Below are 19,411 nucleotides of genomic sequence, written 5' to 3' on the forward strand. Positions count from 1 at the left end.
TTTGGTTTGATTTACTGCCGTCCTCCCTTTTTGGGAACAGTTGAGCTGCCACGAATTAGTTCAACTGAAAGTTTTTTAACTCTTCTTTTGCAGCATTCTCCTGCCACAATTCAGTTTATACAGCTCTAAAATACATATGTAATTTAACTTCAAACAGAAGGGAGGGAGGGAGGGAGGGAGGGAAGGAAGGAAGGAAGGAAGGAAGGAAGGAAGGAAGGAAGGAAGGAAAGAAAGAAGAAGGAAGGAAGGAAGGAAGGAAGGAAGGGAAGGAAGGAATAAATGTGTCACCTTGTTATTTTTAAATGTATACAGTAAGAAAGCGTTTTTAAGCTACAACAGCACTACTGAAGAAGCTGTAAACCAAATGTTTAGTGTTTGGTAGCAGTGTTTTCTTAAGGCTTGCAAACAAGGAAATTAATTACATACAAATATATAAGTGAAGTACACTTTACTTTATATAAGTGACGTACACTTTACTTCTGACTTTTTCTGTTATAATATATCTCTATGTATTGTTTTCTCTTGCAGAATTGCTACCCAAATGTGAACAAATGCGATGCCAATACAAGTGTGCCATGTCCATGAACGAAACCAGATGTTATTGTGAGGAAGGATACGAAGTTGGCAGAGGTGGCAAAACCTGCCAAGGTAGGGTAACCATGTTATATTATTCCAAAATATTTTGCTCAGGAGAAATTGTAGGAAAACTTCCATTTAGTGAACTATACAGATTGGAGATGGTTGTGGTATTTAAACCTGATATCTGGAGAACTTGCCCGATGCTTTTTTATATATTCCCTTGTCTTGTTCCTACCCACCCATCCATTTCTTCCCTGGGAGCTCATTCAGAATGTCGCATATTTTTCACCGGAACAAATTTTGGTTCTTTCATTGTAAATGTTTACTGGCATGTAACATGCAACTAACATTTCCTGCATTTTCCCCACATCACAACCATTTAGATTATATCAGTTGATACAGTCTAATTTGCACTAATAGCCTTTTTATTCTTAATTAGAGCTATGTATTTCCTGTCAGTTATTCATCATCTCCACAATATCATATATACATATATACTTTTAAAATTGCAATCAATGATCTGCATTTACTTTACTCATTTCTATTACAGCCTTTTCCTTTAAAAAAAAATACAAACATATATTATTTCTGTTTTCATTAGTTTCAGTTTTCAGTTTTTCAGTTTTGCAATATTCTGTTAATATAACTTTACAATACAGATAGAGTTAGTATTAATTGCTGTGTCCCAAAGATATTTTTTCAAAAGGCAACTGGAATTTCTTTGTTTTTGCTTGAAGACATTTCCCTTCTCATCACAAGAAATACTTCAGTTCTCACCTGAAGGTGACCTGAGATCTCCAGAGATTGTTGTCCTAGTGGTCACAGCTACCTTGGAGGGCAAAAATCAATCTTTCAAGATTGAAAGTATTTCTCCATTCCTTTCCTACTACTTTCCAGAAAACTAGAGAGAGTTACTTCTGAAATGCTTTCTATTACATTCCGACTTCTTTTACATGCCAGTTGTCTCATCTATGGCTCTCCTATAGATCTTTGCAACCTGTCAATATTTGTATAGTTTGATCACTGTTCCACAGCTGACACTACCTTGGCCTCATACTATTCTATTCAAATTAATATCTCTAATCTAATAAAAAATGCAGAGAAGAACAACAAAGTTGATTAGGGGACTAGAAGCTAAAACATATGAAGAACAGTTGCAGGTAGGTCTAGTTTAATGAAAAGAAAGACTAGGGAAGACATGATAGCAGTCTTCCAATATCTAAGGGGCTGCCACAAAGAAGAGGGAGTCAACCTATTCTCCAAAGCTGAAGGCAGAACCAGAAGCAATGGGTGGAAACTAATCAAGGACAGAACCAACCTAGAATTAAGGAGAAATTTTCTGGCAGTTAAGACAATTAATCAGTGGAATGACTTCCCTCCAGAAGTTGTGGATGCTGGAAAGCTCAAGGTTTTAAAGAAGAGATTCGACAATCATTTGTCTGAAATGGTATCGGGTTTCCTGCTTGAGTAGGAGATTGGACTTGAAGGGGATTGGACTGCTATATTTACCTTATTATTGTAGACACCACCAACATCCTGTTTTCCTCTTGCCAAGGAGATAAAGTAGTGATAAATACAGTATTGATTTCTGAGTATAAGTTAACCATTTTTCTTTTTCTTTTCAGATTTTAATGAATGTAATTTGTATGGACTCTGTAGCCAGACATGTCAAAATACTGATGGATCATACATTTGCAGTTGCGTGGAAGGATATCTCCTTCAGCCAAACAAAAAATCTTGCAAAGTGAAAAAAGGTAAGCAGCAATATATTGCTAGATTTATTTGCTGTGATTCTCCATTAAATATCTGGCTGACCACCAGAGGAACAAAATGCTGAATGATCTCTGAATCAGCACTAGGCTGTGTGCTTTTTTTAAAAAAAAGATTTGTCAGCCCATTCTCTTTACTCTAATTCAAGGGTGTCAAACTCAAGGCCTGTGGGTCAGATCTGGCCTGCCGAGTGCTTACATCTGGCCTGCAGGACCAGCCTAGAAATATCAAAGAATTGGCCTGGGCTACATCTGCTAGTCAAAATGGGCCATCCCCCCCCATCCTGGTTTTTGGCCTCCATGGCCTCCCGCAGTACTCTACTAGCCAAAAAAAGCTACGGGGGGCACTCATGGTTCCCCCCCCATAGCCCGTTTTCAGCTAGCAGAGTGTTGCAGGAGGCATCTGTCCTGTCTGCCGCTCCCCCACTGAGAACTACAATGCTGATCCAGCTCTTGAAGAAATCCAGTTTGACACCCCTTCTCTAATTGCCTTGATCTATATTTAGAAAACTTGAACAGAATTTTGGAGTTGTCATAGATATAACAGTTCTTGAAAAGAGAAAATCATCACAACAACAAATAGATGCACAGAGCCTTTCCTATATTATTTTAAGGTTGGCTTTAGAGTAATCAAAAACAATTTGTGAAAGATTAACTAAAACAGTAAACAGCTTTACTGGCTAAGGTTTATACAATTTTCAGTTCTACTCTCCTGGATCTCATTATGTGATGTTTCTTCTTGTATCTTACCTATGGTGAATAAAAATCAGAAAAGACTTTTCAGAACCTTTTCAAAGTTACAGTTGAGGATGACACAGGTGCCCATGTGGTCTTAACAAACACAAAGGATGTTTAATGCATTACAATTGCTGATTAACAAAATACCTGTAATCTGTATCACATGTAACCTACAGATGTCTGAACAGGCTTTCACCTTCACACACCTCATCCAATTTCAATTCTTCATCAGTTTAGCTATTCTATGCATCTGGTGAAATGAGCTACAGTTCATGGAAGGTTATTCCTTATCATAAAATCTGATAGTCTGAAAGCCGCCTTCTAACTACTACACATAGATGACTGTTTATAACAATTACTTTAAAGTAAACATAATGTTTTTCTTTTGCTTCAGGTGCCAGATGTGTCACCATTTTGCTCCTGGTAGCATTCAATGAGGTTATGTTTATATTTTCATTAATAGTCATAAATTAAACATTTAAAGGAATTGGTAAGCTTGCTTTAACAAAGCTGAAGGGACAGTTGGGTGTACCTAGATACACCCACGTTACACCTATCCTCTGTGAGCTGCACTGGCTTCCCATTGGTCTCCGGACACGCTTCAAAGTGCTAGTCATTACTTTTAAAGCCCTACATGGTATCGGACCTGGCTACCTGAGAGACCGCCTCCTGCCAGTTACCTCCCAGAGATCTATAAGATTGCACAGACTAGGCCTCCTCCAGATTCCATCTGCCGGTCAATGTCGGCTGGCGACTCCCCGGGGGAGGGCCTTCTCTGTAGCTGCTCTGGCCCTATGGAACAATCTTCCCGTTGAGATCCAGACCCTTACTACCCTTCCAGCCTTCCGCAAAGTGACCAAGACCTGGCTGTTCCGGCAGGCCTGGGGCTGTTGATGTATCCAGCCCCATCCTAAGTTATGAATGTTGTAGAATTTTTAATGTTGTTTTTTTATTTTTTGTATGTCCCCTCCCTCCCTTTTTTACCTGTAAGCTGCCCTGAGTCTCTTTGAGAGTGGGCGGCATACAAACTAATTAAATAATAAAAATAATAATAATAGTTAGAATATTCCTAATCAACATAACAGATTAATGTTTTTCTTGTGAAGTATTCATAATTGGCATGCATGAAATACACATATGCAATGTCTGTAATACAGGTAGTCTTCAACTTACAACTGCTTGTTTAAGAGACCATGCAAAGTTACAACAGCATTGAAAAAAGTAACTTATGACCAGTCCTCACATTCACAATGCAGCACAACATCTTCATGATCACGTGATCAAAATTCAGCCTCTTGGCAACTGGCATGTACTATGGTTGCAACATCCAGGGGTGATTTGATTATTATTTTAAATCTTCCCAGCAAACCAATGAAGGAAACCAGGTTCACATAGCCACATGATTCCCTTAGCAATTGCAGTTATTCACTTAACAAACATGGGGGGGGGAGGGAGGAATCATAAAATTGAGCACAACTCACTTAACAACTTCCTTTTTTAACAACATAGAATAATAGAGTTGGAAGGGACCTTGGAGGTCTTCTAGTCCAATCCCCTGCTCAAGCTGGAGACCCTATACCATTCCAGACAAGTAGATGACCTATCTCCTTTTCAAAGCCTCCAGTGATGAAACACCCACAACGTCTGAAAGCAAGGCAATCCATTATTAATTATTCTCACTATTAGAAAATTTCTCCTTAGGTCTAGGTTGCTTCTCTCTTTCTTTAGTTTCCATCTTTGGTTTCTTGTCTGGCTTTCGGCTGCATTGAAAAATAGCTTGACCCTCTCTTCCTTTTGGTAGCCCCTCAAATATTGAAATGTCTCCCCTAGTCCTTCTTTTCACTACACTAGCCATACCTAATTCCTGCAATTTATGACCACAGTTTTCATATGTTTTAGTCTCCAGACCCCTGATAATCTTTGTTTCCCTTTCTTAGCACTCTTTCCAGAATCTCAATATCTTTTTTATACAATGGTGACCAAAATTAAATGCAGTATTCCAAGTATGGTCTTATTAAGGCTTTATAAAGCGGTACTAGTAGTTCACATAATCTTGATTCTATCCCTCTGTTAATGGAGCCTAGAACTGGGTTGGCTTTTTTGGCAGCTGCAGCACATTGCTGGCTCATATTTAAATGGTTGTCCACTAGGACTCCAAGATCACTCTCACAGTCTCCACTATTGAGCAAGGTGCCACCTATAGTGTACCTGTTCATTTTATTTTTCTTGCCTAAATGTAGAACCTTACATTTTTCACCATTGAATTTCATGTTGTTAGATAGCGCCCAATGTCTGTTAAGATCCTTTTATATCATGAGCTTATCTTCTGGAGTGTTGGCTATTCCTGCCAGCTTAGTTTCATCTCCTGCCAACTCTGGTCAAAAGTCTAGAACTAATTACAATTATGCCCGCTTGCTCCCCTACCCCTCTCAAAGGAAACTAAACCAGTAGCTCTAATAATATTTCTAAGAAGTAGAAATAATACTATAATAACACAGTGGAAACTCTGCCTAATTAAAACCAAGTTACTATCTTACTTTACTTAGCTATTTTTTATCCCAGAGAATGAATGCAGCTTGGTTGAATTTTCCAGTGTTATAGGAATTTACTGTGTTGTATTTGGGAAATTACAGTGAATATGGTATTAGGGAAAGTGAAGGGTAGAATATGATTAAAGATATTGATTATCCCAGGAAATTAGGGCTTGTTTAAAATTCATATTGATCCCCAAAGCATAGCAATAGTTTTGAATAAATCTGAGAGAAAGCTATACACCAAAAATCAATTTCATTTTTCTTCATGTCATATTCACATGGCATTTTACTGATGTCATTTCTTGGACTATAATGAATAATTCACAATTAGTAATTAATAATAGAGAAGTGGTAATGCTCTTAATGCACTTTAACCCAGTGTTATTTAATGAAGACAGCAACAATAGTAATACAAATGTAGCTGAGATATATTTCTGAGTAGGCATATATAAGATTGCGTGGCTACTCATACTAGACTAGCAGCAAAATGTCAGTAGGAGAAATAAATAAGGGAAGAGGCTCCCAAATCAAATATTTCATAGTTAAGATGTCATTGAAATAGAGACAGGAAAATATGATGGCAAGCAGTTATTTAAGGTTTGTAGGCATTGCTGCATAATTCATAAAGGGCTATGGGAAAATATTCAGTTTGAGCAGCTGGATCCCCCATACAAAATAACATATATAATCCCAAGTGTGGTATTTGAACCATGCAGCATTGTTCTGTAACAGTGAGCAAAAAGAATATGGCTATAATCCAGCTTGTTATTCAATTATGCCCTCATAAAACTTTAGATCTATCAAGAGTCTAACTTACTTAGAATGATTGCTAAGATATTTACTTGTACAGGAGGTTTGCTTGAAGAAAATATGTATCACTAACTAACTAATCTGTAAACATGAATTTAACCCAAGAAACACCAAGGAATGAGACCCAAAGAACCCCCAAACCCTTAGGTTTGGCCTATCTTTACTGTCTTTGGTCAAAGAGGGAAACAAGGAGAAATACAATAGGCTTTCAACAGTCTCCTATTGTAGCATCATAGATCAATAAAGTAGATGTCTCAAATTTCCTGGGGCATCTGTTTCCTGATTTGGTCAACCTCAAAAGGATTGCATCAATCCTGAAGCTTGCCGGCTTTCTATTTGGAGAGGCAGGGGACCTTGCTTCTGATCGAGAAGATGGCATCTGATCCTCAGAACACCCTACTGTACATTGAACAGCTTGCTGAAACATTATTACAACATCACCACCAAGAAGATTTATGAAAACAAATCTACCCAATCCCAAACAATTAAAGCAGCATGAACTGTGGTGGTGCAGTGGTTAGAATGAGTACTGCAGGCTACTTCTGAGGGCTGCCAGCATCTCGATCCTGACTGGCTCAAGGTTGACTCAACCTTCCATCCTTCTGAGGTCAGAGAAATTGGGACCTAAATTGTTGGGGGCAATAGGCTGACTCTGTAAACTGCTTAGAGAGGGCTGTAAAAGCACTCTGAAGCAGTATACCAGTCTAAGGGCTATTGCTATTGCTATTTGAGGCAAGTATTGCCTCAGCCAGAAATAGCATAGCAGCCAGCAACCCAGCCAATTTCTGTGCTTTCATGGGAGTTTGCCAGGGATGCTTGGAGAAGCCCAAGTTCATTTCTTGACTATCATAATTGTTTATGGGAGGTCAACTAGCAGGATTTCATAAAGAACTCACCAAACTGAATTTTGTTTTGAATATTCAGAAAGAAAGCCCATTTCTCTTTTCTGTGGCTCCTTCTTTTATAGTAGTACCTGAGTACAGCCATTCCTTCCCTTGATACTCAGAATGATTGAGTCACTGTTTTACTGAAATCCTTAATAAATGATGTACAATATGTCTTAAATGCATGCCAAGGTACCCATAATAAACTGAAGTGATGTCCAAATGATGACACAATGTGATGATGTCATTGTGAAAATTTCACAATTGCATACTTGTGCAACTGCCTAAGTAACAGCATTTGTGATATATAGGAGAGGGAGGAGAAGAGCCCAACTTTGACCAGGTAGGGGATTTAATTTCAGCAGATAGTGCTGGGGATATAGGCTGATTGAAACAGAATTTTTAGCTAGCTGTCAAATTATCAATAGCACTTAGACTTATATACTGCTTCACAGTGCGTTACAGCCCTCTCTAAGCAGTTTACAGAGTCAGTATATTTCCCCCAACAATTTGGATCCTCATTTTACCAACCTCGGAAGGATAGAAGGCTGAGTCAACCTTGAGCCTGGTGAGATTCAGTTTGCTAAACTGCTGGCAGCCGGTGATCAGCAGAAGTAGCCTGCAATACTACACTCTAACCACTGTGCGACCACAGCTCTTAGTTACCTCTTCCATTGTAGACATGGAGATGTTCTTTGTCTGTGATCTGCCAAGCCGACTAAGCCCGCAGTCAAGAACAGAGAGGCTAAGAGGTTGCAGGTATGAAGGGGAGGAGGGGTAGGTTGAACAAATTCTATCTTTAAATACTGCTGTAAAGGTATTCCAATTCTGGCAGTGAATCCAGTTGTGTCCTCAAAACCAGCAGCACCTGGAACTAGTCCACGGATCACAAATAGAATAAGTAAAATGGCATTTCTCCACCTCCCCAAAACCTAATAGAAACAATAAGAGGGACTGTTCTTATTGGCGGAAGCAATGGAAAAAAACAGTAGTGACAGAACCTACAACAGAGTTGGCAGAATCTTATTTCAATCCTGATTTAAACTGAACTATATGGCACAAAATTAACGTTCTGTTAAAAAGTAGTTTTCTCCATGTTTTAAAATACTTTTTTGAGGGAAAAGGACACTAAATTGTGTTTTAAGGAACCTGCATAAATCCTGGAAAGCACTTTGTAAGAGCAACAGAGTAAAAAAAATTGTATTGATTTTAGACCATCTAAATAAAACTACATCCTATTCCTGAAAATTCTTGAAATTTATTTCTGAATGTGGAGAAAAGAGTAGTTCTTCTCTTGAGGGTGCAGAATAAAGAAAGGATCACTTGTTTCCTACTTTCCCTGTCTATTCTGTTGTTCTTATGTACATAAAAGGGTTACTGCTGGACTAACTACTTCCTTTGGGATTTGTCATGCTAATTATCCACACTAATCTATTTAGTGGCTCTAGAAAGTTCTGTGTCCTTTGATAGATAGATATATAAATTATGTTGCAGTACTTCTTGCCTCTTGTTCATGTCTCTGTTTGTGCTTCCTGTTTGTGTCAGTTTTGCAAGTCAAATACTTGTATACTTGCTAAAGTTTACCAAATAAACATCCAGCTTGAGGTTTTTTTTTAGCTCTAATTAATTGTTTGCTTACTCTGATGTGGACACAGGGTTGATTGAAAGTGCACTGGGAGTTAAATTGGAAATTACAGTAATTTTCCAACATGAATTATCTTGTAAATATAGGGGGAAAGTAAAGAATAAATGCAGTTCAAATGACAAATCTGAAAATAATTTACTTGACTGGGTTCATTTATTACTAGTGTTAGGTCAAGGTTCCGATTAGGTCAATTAGCTAAATTTATCACATCCAGATCAGCAACAATCTGGATATTCATATTCATTCATTCAGTGTTGCCAAAAGCAATTAAAACAGTTAAAAAGATGCCTGTGAACCTTCTTTCCTTGGCAGAATCCATGAAAAATCCATAATTATTCAGTGATTAGAAAATAGCAACATGCACCTAGCAGAAGTCCACTGTCTGTTGCCGTTTCAATGGGCTTTTTGTGCAGTAGAATCTTCAGAAACTCTTGATGAAATGTTGAGGATACTTAGGATACTGAATAAGTTAAGTAAGATCACCAGATCTACTGCTCATTTCCCCTTCTATGCATTGTGGCTGATCAGGTATTTGAACTGTTAGGGGATTATAATATGAAATAAGAACGTTCTCCAAGACACAGCAACCAGAGTGTGAAAATGTTTTTTCTGGAATATGTGAGGCCATGATTTCATATTCTGACAAATCATTTATGTAGCATGTTGCTTGTTTGTTTGTTTATTCATGTCAGAAGCATCACAGTTAAAGTAAGGTATACTATGTGACATAAATTTAAAATAGAAAGTACAAGATTAAAACATGTTCAAATTAAGCAGATCTTGCACAGAAAGTAGCAACATTAATTGTGTTCTGTTGCGCTGCCATGAGGTCTTCACTGTTCACGGCATAAAGGGGAAGATGTACATATATGTTGTTTTCTGCACATCACCACAATTGTAACAAGCAGAAATCATTGGATAGACCCATTTATTCAGAATGTCTCTGGATATTATTGTATCCATATGAAGCCTATTCAAAGATTTCCATACTTCCCAGCTTTTGTCAGATCCTGCTCCTCCGATGGTTCCATCCAGTGTTGGTTCTTTCCATAGGTCTACTCTGCTTTCAAATTCTTCAAAGTCTTCCATTGAACTAGGAAGTTTCCCCTGGATTTTAATCTCTGATGAAGTAGTTGTAGGGAGTGGTGGGATTCAACTGGTGTAACAACTGGTTCGCTAAGCGCGCACTTTGCACCAAACATGCACTCTGCACACGTGCAAGTCATTTCAAAATAGCTCTAAATCTTACTGGAGCTTCTACTGCAGCCTTGGTGCGTAAAACAGCTGAGGCTCGACAATCCGCTCTGCTGCACCTATCAGCTGAGCTTCAAACAAAGGAAATATAGGACAGATTATCACAGCAGAGGATAGGGCCAACTGATTGCCGGAACTACTGGTGTGTGCAAACTGGTCCAAATCGGCTGAATCCCATCCCTGGTTGTAGGCCATAGAGAGGGTGTTGTCTAGATATTGATTATTATTTTTTATATATAAAGTTTTTTATTTTTTCATTTTCATAACATATAATCACATGTATACTATTACATAGCCAACATTGGATTGTATTATTAAATGTTTACATCAATTAATCTTACCATCAAAACAATTATTGGCTCTTCTGCTCTCCATACACCATATTTGTACCTTATCCATCACTTTCCTCTCCCTCCCTATTTCCCTTCTTCCCTCTGTCGTCCTTCTCTTCTCTACTTCCCCTTCCTCTCTCCTTCTCCTCTCTCCCTTTCCACTCCTCCTTTCTCTTCTCCTCTCCCCTCACCCTCTCTCCTATCCCTCTCTTCTTCCCTTACCTCTCTCCTCTACTTCACATTCATTATCTCATTTATTTGGTATATTTCAGCTTCTGAGCAAGCTCCATTTTATGTTGATGGTATTTATAATTCCTTTTCAATTAGATATTGGTGATTTGAGCTTCTCTCTCTACCTGCTGCTTCTTCTCTGCAAATAGGAGGCTTGGCAATGCTGGCTAGGTGATACACTTTATCTAAATAGGATAGGTTTAAAGCATTTGGTAATAATTCTGCTAGCTTCATTGAGAGCAATATCTATTTTCCAGGCATGTGCTGATTTATACCAGATTGGGCAAGTGTATTTGCTTGATGAGTAACAAAGAGCTAGAGTTGTTGTCTTAAGGGCCCTTGGTTTGGCACCCCAGGTAGAGCTCATTAATTTCCTGAGGATGTTATTTTGTCTACTGACCTTTATTTTAGTGTTGGTTTATTTTAGCATTGGTATTTTAGTATAGCACATTCTTTTCTTTTCTTCTTTTAAGCATTTAATAGAACCCTCATCAAACACAAGTATAGAAGTCTTTATTAAGAGAGCAAGTTGTTTTAACTGATTTATGTAAATGTTGCAAAAGTGGGTAGGTTATTTTTATTTGTTAATTAACCTTTCTTTCTTTCTTTGGCCTCTCCTTTTGTTTTTAGAACCTAATGATCTTCCACCTTTACTATTGATTGCAAACTCGGACACTATTGATGCCCTATATGTAAATGGAACCAGAACATCCACCTTTGGATTTTTGAGAGGAAGTGGAATTCAGATGCTCGATTATATATACAATAAGAACACAATGTGTTGGATGGAATCAAAAGAATCTTCAACTCAGTTAAAATGCGTTGAGACATCAAAAACTGGAAAGCTGACTGACGAATGGATAATTAGCACCATTCCTAATCTTCATAGTAAGTATTGGAAGTCTGAAAAAGTAATGGTTTTTCTAGCAAAATTATAAGAATGTTTTATAGATTAATGGTAGTTTATTAATGCATGAATAAAATAGCACATTTTTAAACATGTAATGAAGTAAATTCTCAGCTGATTCTGTTTATGTTGCTTTTGAAGATACAGATTTTTAAAAAGCTTTAAATATTCTGTCTCGTTTATCATTAGATTTAGATCCTGACTTTTGTTCAGGACCTTGAGGCAGCATCTGTAATGTCTCCTGCTCTCATTTTTTTCTTGAAGCAACAACCCTATAAGGTAGATTTGGCTGAGATAGATTGAGAGGCCCAAGTGTGTTTCCATAATTGAAAAGGGACTTCACTGCAGTTTTTTTTCAGTGCCAAGTCTAATTTTTGTATTACATAGCTTTACTTACTTAAGTGAACACAATAGAAATTTATATATTAGTAACAGAAAGAAAAACCCAAAGAGACAATGAAGAGGATTTTTATTCATTAATTTAAGCCTGAGGATGCTGTCCATCTAAGGCAACTTTTCCCCAGTCAGTTTGCCTTATATTAACATCATGCACACATATATGTACAGCATTTACATCAGAGGTGGGTTGCTGCTGGTTCGGCCCAGTTCGGCCTAACCGGTAGTGGAATTAAGGCCTGGGTTGCAGAACCGGCAGCGACCCAGGCCTGCCATGCCCCCAAACTGGTTCCCTCGCTGCTGCTTGCCCATCATCATTTTGGATTTCAGTGACTGTACGTGCCGCAAAACAATTTACATTGAACAACACACACATGTGTAGCACGCATGTTACGTGCGGGTTGTGAACTGGCAGTAATGCTAGCAGCAACCCACCCCTGACTTACATTGATTAATGATGAAAATTAGCAAGGACAGTAGAAGCCAGGGTGGTTTGATATTCCTGTGTGGCATATGGGTTAAAAATGGATGGAATAAAATATATTTGCAGAATCTGAGGGCATTAATGCGAGGAAAAAGATATGTCCATATACACTGAAGTGTGGCAAGTTCTCCAGAAGGATTGCATGAATCCCTTGCTCAATTTGGAAATTATAATTTCATTTTGATGAAGTCTACACATACATCTTTTTTACAGCCCCACAGTACAGTAGCACTGATTAATATTCAGTAATATTTACAAAAAGCTGCTCTGGATTTTTTTTACAAGTCCCCATATCAAAGCAACTTACCTTATTACCAATTACCTTACTGCCAATTACCTCCACCAGACCGATTAGATCACACAGAGCAGGCCTCCTCCGAATTCCATCTGCCGGCCAGTGTCGACTGGCGACTACCTGGAGGAGAGCCTTCTCTGTGGCTGCTCCGACCCTCTGGAACGAACTCCCCGTGGAGATTTGCACCCTCTCCACCCTCCAGGCCTTCCGCATAGCCCTTAAAACCTGGCTGTTCCGACAGGCCTGGGGCTAGAGAATCATTGCCCCTATCTCGAATGGTATGATTGTTGCGTTTTAACTATGTATTGTTTTTGTGTTGTTGTTAACTGTCTGTATCCCCCTTCCCTTGAGTTGTGAGCCGCCCTGAGTCCCTTCAGGGAAAAGGGCGGCATACAAATGAAATAAAACTCAAACTTATGTGTGGCCAGAATCTGAAAATAACATTGAACATGGCACAGTTCTTAAGCAAAATGGTTTAGTTGAGATTGGCATATGTGGGACTGATGGGGTTAGATTGTAGGGGTGACACCAATTTTAAATTTTAAAAACAATTTAAAAATATTTTATATCTATATATTAAATTATTGTATTTTACTCTAATTTAATTTTAAACTGTATTTTATTCCAATTTAATTTTAAAACGTATTTTATCCAATTCAATTATAAATTGTTTTTATCAGTTTTAATTAAAAACAATTAAATTGTTTTTTTCCATTTTAAATTTGTTTTATATATTAATTATTTTATTTAGTAATAATTTGTGTCTGGAACTCTGCACTTTGATATGGCCCAAGGGCTAATCAACAAAGTAAAATAAAAGTACAAGTACTAGCCTAGTTAAATATCCCTATCCTCTACTTCAGGGGTGTCAAACTCGCAGAGTCACAGGGCTGTCATGTGACGTATTGGGAGTTTTTTCTCCTTTGCTAAACTGGGCATGGGCGTGGCCAGTGCATGACACATCTGGGCCACTAGGTTGACAGTCCTGCTCTACTTTTCAATTGCATTCTTGATCTTAGGTATTTACTGTAGTGTCACCTTTCTGTCTGTTTAATGTTATTTTGTTACTGTCAGTAAGCCAGTATTTCTCTTATCTCCACAATTTTAAGCTGCACAGATTTCAGCTCCCAAATTTGCACCAGCCTGCAGGCTGGAGGAATTCTGGGAGTGGAGCTCTTCGCAGCTTAAAGTTGCAGAGGTTGAAAAAAAACTGCAAAGTATCAAGATACTTTTTGAAGTAACAGTGAACCTGATCTACCCCCTTCACGGAAGTCTCTAAATTTCTGTAAGCTGCTTGACTTTCTTTTCTTTCTTTATATAAGGCAATGAATGTTGGCCTCACAGGACTTTTCGGTCTTTGGGCTGAAATAAGCTATTTGTCTCCATCCCACATGTACATAGAGAAGCTCAGCCATGAGTAGAGTCATAATCACTTGCAAAAAGGGTTGCTATGCTACATGCTTCCAGTGTTGCAACCTGCAGAAATATTTTAATAAAGGAGAAAAAAAGATACCTTCATTTGAATGCATTATAAACACAGGCACAAAAGTAGACAATGACATCCAATGATGTGGGGATTGTGTGTGAGAGTGTGTGAGTCTATGCATTCACACTCTTGTGGTTAGTAAGTTAACTTTCTTGTTATTATGTAGAGAGTAGGGATGAAGGGAGCTCAAAGGTAGGTAGATAGGTAGATAGCTGGAGAGAGAGAGAGAGAGGGAGGGAAAGAGAGAGAGGGAGGGAGAGAGAGAGAGAGAGAGAATAAGCAAACAAAGAAACTGATCAATGGATAGGAACAGAGGTGGGATTCAATTTTTTTACTACCAGTTCTGTGGGCTTAGCATGGCTTGGTGGGCGTGGTTTGGTGAGTGTGGCAGGGGAAGGTTACTGCAAAATCCCCATTTCCTCATGATGAGCTGGGACTAGGGAGACAGAGAATAGATGGGGATGGGGTCAGACAGAGGTGGTATTTTCCAGTTCTCTGAACTACTCAAAATTTCTGCTACTGGTTCTCCAGAATTGGTCAGATGACCTGTTGAATAACACTTCTGGGTAGGAGACTGAATTCATTTTTTTAAAAAAAATAAAATTCTGCTCACCTTGAGGGACAACTGCATCTTCTGATATTTCAAGGCCAGTAGAAATCAAAATGATTAGAGACCCGCTTCAGATTTATTGATGCAGGATTATGGGGTGGAAGCCAGTTGTAAATATGGCACACAGAAGGTCTAAGAAGCACCTGTGTCTTGTGCTAGTCCCTTCTCTCTTTGTTAAGAGTTGTTAAACTCAAGCAAGGGTGGCTGTTCAGACCCACCTGCAAGGCCTATGTCTGGTTCTGTTCTCTGCTACATTCTGAGAAAGGAGAACAAGGGGACCCATGACATTTTCCTTACCCTTCTCCATCATCTCAGCCAATAAAATGGTTAGGAACTAAGGAAATTATTATGCACAAAGTGAGAATATGGATTTGGGAAGAAGTCAGAAGATGGGAGACAGCACTCAGATCAGAGGTGGATATTCAGCAGATCCTGACCAGTTCTGGAAAACCGGTAGCAGAAATTTTGAGTAGTTTGGAGAACCGGTAAATGCCACCTCTAGACTGCCCCCACCCCCATCTATTGCCTGCCTCCCGAGTCCCAGATGATCAGGAGGGAATGGGGATATTGCAGTAACCTTCCCTGCCACACCCACCAAGCCACACCCACCAAGCCATGCCACACCCACCAAGCCACGCCCACCAAGCCATGCCCACAGAACGAGTAATAAAATTTTTTTGAATCTTACCACTGACTCAAATGATAGAAAATCCCTGTTCCTGAGTGGTAATGCAGGTAATCCTTAATTTATAACTGGTTGCTTAGCAACCATTCAAAGTTTATTCAGTTGGCTATTTACAACGTGAATTTGAAGTTATGATGGCCAGGCTCCATTGATCACATGATAACACTTTGGGGACTTGGCAACTGGTCTGAATTTATAGCCATTGGCATGTTTACTTCCAGCTTGAGGAGGGGGGATATGGCTATTGCAGCCAGCAGATTTGCTTAATGACCACAAAAAATAAATCAGGTGTAGTCATGTAATGACCCATTTAATAACCAGTACAACTTACCATAATAATTCCAGACTCAATCATGGTCATAAGTGGAGGACTACCTGTAGTAACCTCTGTCTGGGTTTGGCCTTTTAGCAGTATAACACATAGTCTCCAGAGCCTGAAGAAGATTCTGAATAGTGTTTTAACTTTAATAGATCTAAATGGATATAGAATTTGTTGTCTGCCTTGTTTCTAATAATTTTTGTTTATAATCATTAGGATAAATAAAGAAGTTACAGTTAAGCATATGCTCACTGTATTAACTGTATCAGGCTTCATTAACGAAAGGACCGTAGAAGGCTGAATTTTTAGAAATTTGACTATTTCCCCCCAAAATAAATGTGATTGTGATTAGAGAATTTAAGCACTACATAGCCAGTTTTATTATTGTTTTTAAACATTCAGCCTTTCTGTATGCTTTCCATAATATAGTGTAAAGTAATGCTATAGTTTTAGCATTTTGCCAAAGCACCTTTTTTTTTAAAGGAAGATAAATATAGAACTACTTCAACTTGACATTTTGCATTGTGAAGGGTTTTTGTTTGGTGTTGTTTTTTTTTAATGGAGTCACTGAGTTGGGGCATGTACTTGCAAAATGAAAAGTTAATTTAAAAATGGAGCAGAATCATTTTTGGCATAGTCAGATTCCCAGTATGTTATTTATTTATTTATTTATTGCTGAATCATTTCAGGAGCAAAGTCATTTACTATTTGAAAGAAATATAAAAAGAGTGACAACAACAATAATGTGTGAAAAGGCTGGGCTATTCTGTCAGCATGTGTAAGCTCTTCAGTTTATCAATATGTCACAGAACATCTGGGACACCATGTGATATTCCCTGCACTCAGTCTGATGGTTCTGAAGTTGATCATAAGATGTCATTTTTTGTAGACATCATTATATAAACCTGTCAAGGCATATAAGCCAAAGTAATGAGATAATTGGAAAGTATTTTAAATATCTGCCACTGCATTTGTTTCCAGACCATACACTGGAATTTTTTTCAGTCCCTCATTAAAATTAAAAGTTCAGTATTTGTTTCTATCTTGTATCAGTAGAAATAGAAGATAAAGCAAGCAAAATGTGCCACATTCCCAGAGGAAATTGAATATGTGTATTTGTTTTCTTCTCTATGACTCTTTTTTTAAAGAATCTTAGAGATTAACTATATAATTCATTAAATGACATCTGAAAATGTTTAATAAAGCAAGGAAAGCCCAGATGTGTAAAGCAAAGCTAAATGAATGTAAATTAAGTTCATTTTTATCCTGAAACTTTCTCAATATTTGGTAAAATGTATTCTTTTTTGGAATGGATGGAAACTAAAAATAATATAGGGTTCATTGGAAAACTATGCATTCCAGAATGTAATATATCCAGTTATATTAATTATATTGTACACAAGTTCTTTTTAAATAATCACTTTTTTCAAGAGGCAACTGGACTTTCTGATATTTTTTGAAGATGTTTCGCTTCTCATCCAAGAAGATTCTTCAGCTCTGGTTCTTAAACACGGTTGTTTTTCAAATAAAATTGTTGTTGTTGTTACCAACCTAATTTCCAAAGGTAACATAGCACATAGGTGTGAATTAAATGAACTGTTAGGTATATGTCAACAAGATGTCAGGAGTAGACATCTTATAGATAACTTTCTCTCTAGATCCTTTAGCTTTCCAGATCCATGGTATTAGACTACTACTAAAGAACTGGTACTGCTAAATTACAGAATCTTTCTAAGTCTCAAATCTCTAAGAAAATAGCAGGCCAGAATACTTTGAATATTTATAGTTAGGACTCTCATTTTCAAAGAGATTCTTGGAATCTATTTTCAGGACATTAAAGTAGCCATGTTGTTTTCCAGATTCATAAGTCTGTTTCAGAAGCTGCTCTTAATTGTTTCTGCAAGCATATACATATACAATTCCTTTGTTTTAATGTCTGTATGGAGGGGAATTGGGCAACATAATGACAAAGCAGTGATTGTGCCTATGCATGCATGAGGGAACAGGAGAGACTTAGAAATTGTTTCTCGTTTTCTTTTTTCTTTCTACCTTCATGAAATGTGTTCATACTATTTTTGCGTTTTTTGGGAAGGGACTTATAAATTTCTTCAGCTGAAGCCAAGTTTGAATGGTATGTAATTTCAACCATTGTTAATTCAGAACCATTTTCTATAGGCCAGTTATTCTTAACCTTTATATATAATACCAACATTCATAGTGATCCTAGTTGCTCAGTTTTCCTAACTTTCTATTCCACATTATTAACTGCTATTTTCTTTTCTGTTGGCAGGTCTTCCTAAACATATATTTATGTGTATGTCTATGCATCCATATGTACAGTATGTTTATATATAAACAGTTAAATGACATATACATATATTTAGTTAGTTAATGAAAGCATCAGAATGCATCTGCATGCATGCACATGAAGCAGATTATTAAAATAAATATTGTCTTTCTCTGCTACAGTTTTCAAATGTGTTTTAGGATTACCTTTGCCATAAATGCTGTAAAAGCATAATGGCTTGCCTTGAAATTAGAAGGTTGATGATTTGAAATCAAGATTTTTTTATTACCTTGCCTCTTTCATTGAGCTTCTTACTTGTCCCCGGTTTTTGTTTTTAATTAGTCCAGCATTGTATCTTTTCATTGTTTTCTCCAGTCATAAGAAGTAGAAGGGTTACTTCCTCAGCTCTCAAATAGCTAAAATAAAGTATGGACACTCTTGTCTTACCAAAAATGAATGGAAGATTAATAGGGTTTATTTTTGCTGTCCAGAAATGTTGGTGATGGAACAATGGGGCAATGTATGTAAGCGTTTAGTCTCTTCATTTCTTGCCTTCTTATCCCAAATTAAAGAATGAGGAAACACAGAGCTTTGTTGTTACGTTTCCGGGGGGGGGGGGGATAAAAATATGTTGAAATAGAATGAATAGGTAATCTAATAATGTGTGGAAGAGGTTGAATATTTACTCAATTCTAATAATGGCTTTAATAAGTGAATGTGCGTGAATAAAAGTGAATTATAAATACATATGTATGCAGTCCTATCTCATTAATTGAGCCCTATAAATTCTATTTTTTTCTAAATTTCAAATTGGAATCCTGATTTTTGAATTGAAACTTTACTTAAGTAGTAAAATGTATTCTTCTAAAACCTTCTTTTTTTCCAAGAAAGCTGAAGCAAGTCTAATGTTGCCTCTAGAGTATATAGGAGACTTGATATTTAATTTAGAAGTGGAACTTTGCTTTTTTTGCTGCTTCTTTCTTTTTTCAGTAAGAACTTTGAAGAGGGCATAAATAACTCTCATAAGTATTCATATTGCTTTGGCTGGAATGACTGTTTTCCTAGATAGCTGGTGCAGTTTGGACTATGTTCAGAACGTAGGGGAAATGAAGCAACAGATGTCTTCTTAATGGTGTTGTAATTGCCAATCTCATCTAGTGTAATTC

General features: G+C 37.5%; 1 protein-coding gene across 1 annotated transcript in view; it reads left to right on the forward strand.

The window, feature by feature from the left end:
* The window catches only part of LRP1B (LDL receptor related protein 1B), a 939,689-nt gene that overhangs the window by 508,223 nt on the left and 412,055 nt on the right, over window positions 1-19,411 (forward strand). The window contains exons 4-6 of the mRNA XM_087710921.1: window positions 529-648; window positions 2,205-2,333; window positions 11,407-11,664. Of these exons, the coding sequence (XP_087567047.1) occupies window positions 529-648; window positions 2,205-2,333; window positions 11,407-11,664 (507 nt within the window). The remainder of the gene's footprint in view (window positions 1-528; window positions 649-2,204; window positions 2,334-11,406; window positions 11,665-19,411) is intronic.

The sequence above is a fragment of the Thamnophis sirtalis genome, unplaced genomic scaffold, assembly GCF_051295495.1.
Source record: "Thamnophis sirtalis isolate CommonGarterSnake01/CBP01778 unplaced genomic scaffold, rThaSir2_p1.2 scaffold_1, whole genome shotgun sequence".
In the NCBI taxonomy this organism is placed as follows: domain Eukaryota; kingdom Metazoa; phylum Chordata; class Lepidosauria; order Squamata; family Natricidae; genus Thamnophis; species Thamnophis sirtalis.